General features: G+C 46.0%; 1 protein-coding gene and 1 pseudogene across 1 annotated transcript; both read right to left on the reverse strand.

Moving 5' to 3' along the window:
• Nucleotides 1-220: 220 nt before the first annotated feature.
• LOC102375899 (olfactory receptor 13H1-like) lies at nt 221-1,150 on the reverse strand. The gene has a single exon (XM_006015020.1). It carries the CDS (start codon nt 1,148-1,150, stop codon nt 221-223), a length of 930 nt encoding a protein of 309 aa, XP_006015082.1.
• Nucleotides 1,151-5,708: 4,558 nt separating this feature from the next.
• Nucleotides 5,709-6,495, reverse strand: LOC112547892 (annotated as a pseudogene).
• Between the last annotated feature and the right edge of the window lie 3,985 nt (nt 6,496-10,480).

A 10,480-nucleotide genomic window follows, 5' to 3' on the forward strand; every position in this document is an offset into this window, starting at 1 on the left:
CAAGCTCTTCTGAAGCAGTTCAGAAGCTCCAAACTGCTTCATAAAGCTTAAGGAAGCCAGTGCTTTGATCCAGACATGCTGCTTCAGACGCTGAAGCTTCCAAAGCATCTCCAGGTCCGAAGCCTCACACAGCCCTACTGGACGGGCATTTTGAGAATGAGAGAAGGGATGAGAAGTACAGTTAGCCCTGAAACACATCACTTAGTTATTTTTAATCAGTTCAACATAACAATGTCCTCATGATTGTCCTCTTCAGTGCTCCCTGCACATCCTTGTTCCTTAGGCTGTAGATCAGAGGGTTCAACATTGGGGTGATGAATACATAGAACATACTGATGAGCTTGTCCTTGTCAGAGAATGATTTGGACTGAGGTCTCAGGTATATGAACATGGTTGCACCATAGAATATACTGACCACAGCCAGGTGGGAGCTGCAGGTGGAAAGGGCTTTGTTTCTGCCCTGGGCTGAATGGATGCGCAACACAGCCTGGCCAATAAGCACATATGTCACCACGATGAAGATGAAGGGTGCCACAAGAACCAATAAAGCAGTGACTAAGTTGACCGGCTCACTGAAACTGGTATCAGAACAGGCCAGCTTAAAGACTGCTTGGAGTTCACATGTGAAATGGTTGATAACATGTCCACAGAAATGCTTTGGCTGGACCAGTTGCCGGATCACAGTAAGAAGAAAGGCACTGACCCAGGAAAATGCAGCCAGGTGGATGCAAACCTTTCCATTCATGATCAGAGAGTACTGCAGAGGCTTGCAGATGGCCGCAAAGCGATCATAGGCCATGACAGCCAGGAGGAGGCACTCTGTTATGCCTAGGAAGATGGAAACATAACCTTGAGCCAAGCAACTGCTAAGGGAGATGGTGGGTTCTTTTGCAAAACCCTTCCCCAGGAGCTGCAGGGCAGTGCTGGAAGAGTAAGAGATGTCAAGGAAGGAGAGGTTGCTGAGGAAAAAATACATAGGGGTGTTGAGCTGGCGGTTAACAACTATCAACATCACAATGAGGCTGTTCCCTATGAAGGTCACTATATAAACAATTAGCACAAACCAAAAGAAGGCAGTCTGTGCCTGGGGATAATGGTAAAGTCTAACCAGGATGAACTCTGTCACCAGTGTATCATTTTCCTCTGTCATAGCCTTCCAGGAAGACAACCTGCTGGGACAGAAATGACACAGTAAGTAGCCAGGTCAGTTAAGAGGATACTCTAAAACATAATAGGGGTCTGGATATCATTAAATGTTAGTTGATTAATGGCACACCAGAAAAGGTAGCGCAGGTGATCCAATTTGTGAGATGAATAAAACATAATGCTGCCATATATTTCAAAAGGTGTTTTTGTGCAGCTTTTTCTATCAGCTCAAATGTTGGTGAGAAAAGCAGTCTGTATGAGACACAGGCAATCTAGACCCATCCAGGGGTTTCACACACAACAGCACTTTGAATCCCAGGTGTCTGGATTGCTGACCCTGAATAAAATTCAGGCCATCGTGTCCAGAATGTCCATGTGACCACATCCTGGAATGTAACACTTGCACTGGGGACAGACCTGTAACCAGAATCTCCTCCTAAGACACCGATAGAAATAGCATGTCATGAGACATCTCCTAGGAATTTTTACACTTTCATGATTTAAATAGACCCACATCCCAAATTTATATACATAATATTCACTCACTGTTGACCAGTATTTTACATACCTTTCTAATTACAGAAAAATAATTTCCATTTAGGAATTTGACCCAGTCTCAGGAGAACACTGACCCAGGTTTTGGCTCTCAGAAATTGTCAAGAAGCCTTTCAAAAGCATCTAGAAAGAATCCCAGAAAAGTTGTCTATCCTTTTTTATTTAAAATTATGCTAAGGAGCTCTGACCAGCTCTGCCACGGACGTGAGAATGTGACACCAGTCAACCATTCTTTATGAGTATTCGGTGCACTCTGAGGTAGTGACCAGAGCTGGGAGCCAGGTGAGCTTCCAGAAATGGAAAATGTGCATTAGATGGGATATTATTTGGCATGAAAAATGAAAAAATACGGCATCATTAAGGAAAAGGAATGAAAATACTCCTGTCAATAGGTTTGGGCAGATCTGATCACTCTGTATGAGCTATTGTACAAACCCTTCGAGGCTTTGAGAAAGTCAAACCTTTCTGGCAATAAGAGGCTGATGGCTGCACTATGTACTGTTATCACTCAAATCAGGACTTTGGGTCAGCTGGTGGTGGTGGCATGACCCACCCATTTTGCTGCATGTTGCTTCTGGCAGGACAGTTGCCAAAGATCTGATCTGCCACAGACCTCCTGGATCATTAGATCAATATGATATCTAATGAGGAACCCATGACACTGTTCCTTCCATCCTTGGAGCTATATAGACACAGGCACCTCCAAAGATAAACATTTTCTACCATCATAAAAATTAAGGTGATGAATTTTGGCTTAAACTATTGTAAAAGAAGCCTACCAAAGCTGTCAGGATTTACTATCTCAAAAACATTGGCCTCAGTCATCCAGGACTATTCAGGATGTTGGCATAATCCCCTTTCCCTGTCAGAGAGCTTTGTTCAGCCTGTTCCAGATATCAATAAACCAAAGGCTGTGGCACTCGAACCAATTCCCAACAGCCCACACCCCTAGCTGTGGCTTTTTCTTGCTGAGGAATCAGGATGAGATTCTCAAGTAGGAAAATCAATGTAAATTTAAAAATAAAACCAATGCAGCTTGTAATCACTTCCTTCGATTTTAGATTATTGTCCTTTAAGTGCTGGGTAAGGTGGAAGGTGCTAGAGTAAGGGACTCCCACTGTGGTCCTGAAGAAGTCCCTGCCTCCCATTCACTACTAACCCTGGGTTCACAGCCTTCCCAGGGCTGGAGTGGTGCAGGCACTAAGATGTACAGTTGACAACCCAGAGATTGCAATTCCAAGGCTGTAGGACCAGTGCTCTTGGTGCAGCCCTGTCAGATTCCAATTAATTTGATTTCTGCTAGATACCTTGTCACAAGAACATGGGAAGGAAGGACTGTCTTCCCTGCATCCTTACCACCACTGGGGATGTTCAAGGTGCAGACCCCGGCCAGAAAATGAATCTTGGCAAGTTCTGTCCCCAGCTCTAGTCTCAGCCAAACTTCACCTAGGGATTGGCTCGGTGGCACACAGCTCTAGACTGCAGGTCAAATAAAATGGGCATCCCCGTGCATAGATCTGCGTTTCTTTACACACCAGCAGTCTTTGGTGTGTGTTCTTTTTGTTAAATTTCTGCAACCCTTTTTGTGTGACCCGTCCCTAAAGAAACAAGTACTAGAGCATGTATAAGTGCCAAATAACTACTTTCATACACCTTTAGATTTCAAATCAACTGGGGAAATTACTCAGCTAAAGGAGATGTGGTTCTCATCCAAGCCCTTTGAACGCAGGCTTTTGTGGGATCAAGGAACAGTCGTGGTGTCACCCAGCACGGTGCATAAAACCAGAGAACAGTGAGATCCTTGTTCCAGGGCTGATGCAGGAATTTCCCCCTCACATCTTATATCCTCTTCTACCCTGGGCCACTGTGGAAGGACACAGAGTGAACAGTTCCTGAAAGGTTGTGGTGACCAATATCCCCTAAAATTGGTAGACAGACCTGGGGATTTTTATGGAGCCCAATCACTTACTCCCTGGAAAAACACTCCCCAGAGTTCCCCACACACCGACTCCATGAGTTTTAGAGGCAAGCATATAACCTGGAATTTTTCTAAGCACTGCTTGTTCTTGAACAAGTCTGGGTTCAAGGAAGAGCCCTTCATCAATAAGAAGAAAGAAAGGATCACTCCTTGTTTAGAAACAGCAAAGGCTGAAACTGCTCCCGTCACCTGTTAGTACCACCCAACACAGCTTAAAGCAGATGCACCAGGGGGTGAGGCAGATGCAATGCTAGGGCACAGATCTGAGTGCAGCACCCTTCAGTTCTGCTTTACACGATATGGAAGCAGTCCATTCTTCAGGAGTACGTCTTAGTGATTGCATCAAGCCCAACACAGTCACCTTGGTAGGAGATAGGATCTCCCTGTAGAGGAGACCCAGGAACAAGCTTTCTGGATGAAGAGCTGAAGACATGAACATCACATGTAAAGAGGCTTATCTGAGTAGAAGGGAGCCCAACACTTGTCTCCTGCACTTTGCACAGTGCCTGGCACAGACAGAATTTCTGCTGGATCCCACAGCTTCAGATCCACCCACTCCACTCCATTCCTCCCCTCCAACTTCAGTACCACATATCCACCTTTCTACCCCTTCTATTGGATATTATGAACTGTCAGTTCGTTACAGCCACTCCTGTTGCTCCCAAGTGTTTGCGGGTGCTTCCAGATCACTAATTGCACCCTGTGGGAATCAGCCACTATAGATCAGGTTAAGACTGGGCAGACTCTATGTATAACTAAGTTTTGGAGACCATGGCAATCAGGAAACTGAAATATGTACTAGGTGAAGAGTATTTACCAATGAAAATTACAAAGTCCGTTATGTACATTTGAAATAAACAGGAAAAAATCTAAACTAGTAGCTTGTCTCCACGAAGTTGGTAGATTGGGTGAGCGCAGTTAGGGCCTACTACTTTCTATATCCAAAAGCACACAATAAGGCTAACATCATAACAGGAACTTCTGACTCTCCAGTCTGAATAACTAAGTATCCCTTCACAACTCAGCCAATAGATGCTTGGAGGAGCAGAAAGTGATTAGGAACAGTCAGCATGGATTCACCAAGGGCAAATCATAACTGACCAACCTGATTGCCTTCTATGATGAGATAACTGGCTCTGTGTATGTGGGGAAAGCAGTGGACCTATGTCAGGCAGATAGATGTCCATGAAGGGTCTTCCTCCCCATGAGAGGGATACCTTCCTCTCACCCACCATGCCTTAGTCATTACAATAAAGATAAGGAGGAGTCAATGGTGAACTATGGGGTGCCCCATGGGGTTACTCATGGTGCAATGTCCTGGTGATCTGGGGCTCCACCTCCCTTACACCCCATCCACATGCCAGCCACAGTGTTGCCAGATATGTGTGGTTCTCTTGGTTAGCAATGTCATGGTCCTGCAACTGCTCAGTGGGATAGCGTCTCTCCAGCACCCGGTCGAGGAACTATCAAAGCAAGTAATCATCCCCAAAATGCTAAATGTCCCTATGGACAAACTGGGTTGCCATTTTCCTCAGGCCCAACCATTTCTGGGTACCTGATGCCTCTCGGCCTGGGGCTGCACCCCAAGTCCTCCCCGTCCTAATGATTCCTCCTATCCTTACCTCAGGACAGGCTGGTCTGGCATATTGAGTCCGCATGCTTTCAAGTTCAGGGGCTTCCCTAAAGGCCCCTTGACTTCCTGGCTCAACTTCTTCCCTTCTTCACTCTGGCTTTTTAACCCAGGGCCCTTTCCCAGGGGTAAGCGTGGGCCTACCAGGCTCCTTCCAGCATCCCCATCTCCTGCTCTCTCTCCTTCTGCTGGGTCTGTGCCTTCTTTAAACTTCCCAGCTTGGCACAACCTTTCTATATCATCCACCAGGGGACCACTCAGCCGGATGATGCTGGAGCTAACGTGTGCCACGAAGTCCAAAGTGTTCTGGGAATAGTAGTTTTCTAGGGTGTTAGGGACTCATGTGTGGGCAATAAGGAAAGGTCTCCTGACACACAAGCAAAGCCTAGGGCTGGGTTCTCAGGCACTAGGGTCTAGAGAAGCAAGGCTCCTTAGAAAGGCATGACAGGGAGATCTGTGAGAAATACGTAATTCTAGGAGAATGACACCATAGAACATGGAAACCATCCTGTCCTGATACAAAGTAGATTTGGACTGAGACTGAAAGTCCATGAGCATGGCTATGCCATGGAATATATTCATCACTCTCAGATGGGAGCCACCAGTGGAGAAAACTTTGGTCCTGCCCTGGGCCATATGGATGCACTGCATTGATAGACCTATGTACACATATGTCACCTCGATGAAGACAAAGGACACAGCTAGGTATACCAGACCAGAGGCCATGTTACGAGACTCATTAATATGTGTGTCTAAGCATATCAGTTTGATGAATGCTTACACTTCTCAAGTGAAGTGTTTGATAACATTTTGTCCACAGAAGTTTCTTGGCTAGATTACTGCCCCAGTCAGAGTCAGCAGAAAGATGATGGCCCAGGAGGCAGCTGCCAGATAAAGGCAGACATTTCTGCTTCTGCTTAAAGGGTAATTCAGAAAGTTGCAGATGGCCACAAACAGTGGTAAGCCATGATAGCCAGCAGGAAGCAATGGGTCATACCTAGTAAAGGGAAATCTAACTCCCTTGAAGGTATGATAGGTCTCTCTGTAAAGCAGATTGCCAGTGTCTGTTGGGCAAATTGCTACTGGAGATGTAGCAGATGTTGAGGAAGGAAATGTTGCTGAGGAAGAACATGGGAGTGTGGAAATGGGGGTCAGACACAATCACCACAATGAGCCCATTTTCCATTAGGGTCATAATATAGACAGACAACAGCAGCCTGAAGAAGGGGACCTGTGCCATAGGTGACATGAGAGTTCAAGGAGTGCTCTGTCACCAGCAGATCATTGTATCCTGCCATTATCTTACCATTGGCTCACCTACTGGAAACAGAAACCCACGAAATCTCCCCAGAAGCATGCTCTACATTTGTTGATGTCTGACAGTTTATGTATTTATTTGGTGATGTTCAAAAGGAGGTAGCAGAAGTCATGGGGTTTGTGGGGCCTGTGGACCTCTTTGCTACTGTGCATTGCAACTGGAGCACAGCTCTTTGTAACACCTGCTTATAATTGTGAGGAGATGTATTAGAGCAAGACACAACCATGATGGGAATGTCTGGGCGTGCACAGACAGCAGTCACTCTGATGACTTGAATCTGCTAGTTAGTCTTGAATGGTAATGTGGAGAGTGTAGCCCAGATTCCTCTGGCCGCACTTCCTACATCCATTGTAATATCTACTGACATGCAATTCAGCACCTGCATTGTAATAGGTGGCATTCTTCTACCTGGAGTCTAAACTGAATCAAAAATGGAAACTTCACTAAAGAATTCTGATATTTCTTTGTTATTTTGGAACTACAGGACTCCACATGGGCCTCTTTTCAATAAAAATTAAATTCTCACAAACTTTTCAATTATGTGTATGGACAATTTATGCTTGTAGAAGTTTGATGTCCAAACCATGTCTTCTATCCCTATTTCTGCAAAGGAGGAAAGAAAGTTTTGACAAACTAAACTTGTCACCGCCCTTTTCAATAAGAGAGAGATTGATAACATTACTGAAATATTATTTCTGTTGTGAAATATCTGACAATTTTGCATATTTTAAAGGACATTTTGAATGAGAAATCTTTACATTGAGTGGTTCTGATCATGTCTGAGTAAAGCAGTTGGGTCTAGTCAGCAGCGGTGAAAGGGGCTCCTTTGAGAAAGGCAAGCAGTGAGTAAGCCTGCACAGGCTGTAGCTGGGGGAAGCCATCAGGATAACATGGAAGAGAGCCTAGAGGAAGAGTTGTTTATCTGAACGGTTTATGCTTGTGGATAATTTGGGATGAAGAAGCCACGAGGCATCAAGGGCAGAAAGGAGGTTGTTGCAGGCCCTCTCAAGAAGTGCACAGTCTGTTTGAGATAATTGAGTGTATCACATCTTGGGAGGTTAAGGGAGGGGCAAGGAGCTCCAGAGGTTAATGGCCGTCTCCCAAATTAATAAGCAAGAACAAAGGTATGGCAGGACAGGAAGGGAGGAGCTGAGGGGAAGAGTGGGAGAACAATGCATGTGGTGAGGGCTAAGTGGGACCTCAAGTCCCCGCCCGGCTTACTTATCAGTAAGCCGGGGTGCTGAGTGGGACCTCAAGTCCCTGCCCGGAGCACCAGTGATGCAGCAAAGGCTTGAGGCTTCTCACAGCTTCCAGGAAGCCAAAAAGGCTATCTCCCTCCCCTCCTCACCCTTGCCCTCCCCTGCATACAATGTGACTCTCATGCAATATCTTATCCATTCCCCCACTCCTCTCGCCTCAGAGCTCCTCAAACTCCTTCGTGTTTCAAGTCCAACCACGTACACGTAAAAATTATTTCCACCAACCCCAGCCACAGGCCTCCACCACTTCACATCAGATCTGACAGCTTCTTGGGCCTCATCTCTCTCTCTCTCCTTCCATTTTCACCTCAGCCCTCACCACATGCATTGTTCTCCCACTCTTCCCCTCAGCTCTAAAAGACCCTTCTGACATATACACCCCCACCTTTTCACTTTACATCTGACCAATCATCCTGTCACCTGTGTCACTCCCCTTCCCCTTCATCTCATAATAGTCAACTCCTCATCCCATCTCTCTCAATTCTTGCCCTTTTACCTAACATCTGACAGCTCCTCATACCACATATCTCACTTGATTCAGATCTCACTAGTCCTCCTGTCACATGTGGGGACGCAGTCAGGAAGGCTAACCGCGCCTTGTCGTGCATCCACAGATGCATCACGAGCAGGTCCAAGGAGGTGATCCTCCTCCTCTATGCGACATTGGTCAGGCCACAGTTGGAGTATTGCATCCAGTCCTGGGCGCTGCACTTCAGGAGGGATGTGAACAGCATTGAGAGGGTCCAGAGGAGGGCCACTTGCAAGATCAGGGGGCAACAGGGCAGGCCCTACAAGGAAAGGCTAAGGGACCTGAACCTGTTCAGCCTCCACAAGAGAAGGCTGAGAGGGGATCTGGTGGTCGTCTACAAACTGGTCAAGGGAGACCAGCAGGCTATGGGAGAGTCCCTGTTCCCTCGAGCACTACCAGGAGTAACGAGGAATAACGGCCATAAGTTGACAGAGAGTAGATTCAGGCTAGTTGTCAGGAGGCACTACTTCACAGTCAGGGCGACTAGGAGCTGGAACCAACTTCCAGGGGAAGTGGTGCTTGCCCCTACCCTGGGGGTCTTCAAAAGGAGGCTTGATAATCACCTAGCTGGGGTCATTTGACCCCAATATTTTTTCCTGCCCATGGCAGGGGGTCGGACTTGATGATCTGCTCAGGTCCCTTCTGACCCTACCAACTATGAAACTGTGTCTCACTTCCATGACCCTTTGCCTCATGCCTGACAACTCCCTCATGGATGATAAATGCTCATATCCCATATGTCACTTCCCTTGCCCTTTCACTTCACATGTGGCATGAGGGTCTGTCATATATCTTGCTGCCGTACCCCTTCAACTGCAATCTAAATGTCCTTTAGGATGCATATTCACTCCCTGACTCCTTCACCTAAGATCAGGCCTGTGTTCATGCCACATCTTTCTCTCCCCTGTTACTTTACCTCATATCTGACACCCTTAGTGTCACATATCTCATTCCTCTTGCACCTGCACCTCATGTTTGACATCTCCTCATGACACATATCTCAGCCTTCCATTCTTCTCCCCATGTATAATAACTCCTCCTGCTACATAGACAAATCCCCTATCTCTTTACCCAGATCTTTCCAGGCCTTTTAACACGCATCTAGAAATTCCACCCGTTTACTAACAATCTAGCCGCCATACCTCCTATCTTATATCATCCCCTCACCCATTTAGATGCAGACCCAGGTCCCCAGCAGTCCTGGGGCACACTGATCCCATCCACTCATGCCAAATTTATCTTTCAATATGCTGCCCAACTCCCATCTACCATGGAAACTCTCCACAGATCTGCCCTGCAACTTTCTAGCCTAATTGAATCCCTCTCCAGCTCCTCTCATATCCAAACCCTTCCAGATATATCAACCCCCATCCTTTCCTGCCTGATGCATGACAATGCAGCTCTACCCATCCACTCCTCCACCCACATGTAGAAACACTTCAGCTGCTTCAACTCTCCTGCTGTCAGGGAGGTATAACCACTCTTGTTGTTCTCAATCATGTGGAACTGCTTAAGGATGACTCACAGGTCACTAATGGCACCCTATGGGAATTGGCCTCTGAAGATCAGACAAGAACTGGGCAGAGTCTGTGTGTGGCTAAATTTGGGAGCCCTTAGAAATAGGGGAAGTGAAATCTGAACTAGGTGAAAGTTATTTAACAACAGAAGTTGTGAATAATGCAGAATAATTCCATAATGTGCATTTGACAAGAACAAGGAAAAACTAAATTAGCAGTTTACCTCAACCTGGCTGGCAAATCGGATGAACATGGCCTACTAGTTTCTATTGCTGAAAACATACAATGGAGTGATGTAGCTAACATCATGTCCATCCACTTGAAATGCCCCAGACTAAATAATTGAGTATCCATTTACAACTCAATTAACCGGAGCTTGTATTCAACATATTTCCAGAATGAAGACCAAACTCCTGCTTCCAGATCTTTTGTGAGATGCATAAGCATTCTGCTAAGACACTTCACATGGAAAAGAATTGTAAAGGATGTGCCCTTCTATGAACATAAATGATACCAATTAGAAAATAGAAATATAGGGTTTCGGGAAA

This window comes from Alligator sinensis, unplaced genomic scaffold (assembly GCF_000455745.1).
Source record: "Alligator sinensis unplaced genomic scaffold, ASM45574v1 scaffold647_2, whole genome shotgun sequence".
NCBI lineage: Eukaryota > Metazoa > Chordata > Crocodylia > Alligatoridae > Alligator > Alligator sinensis.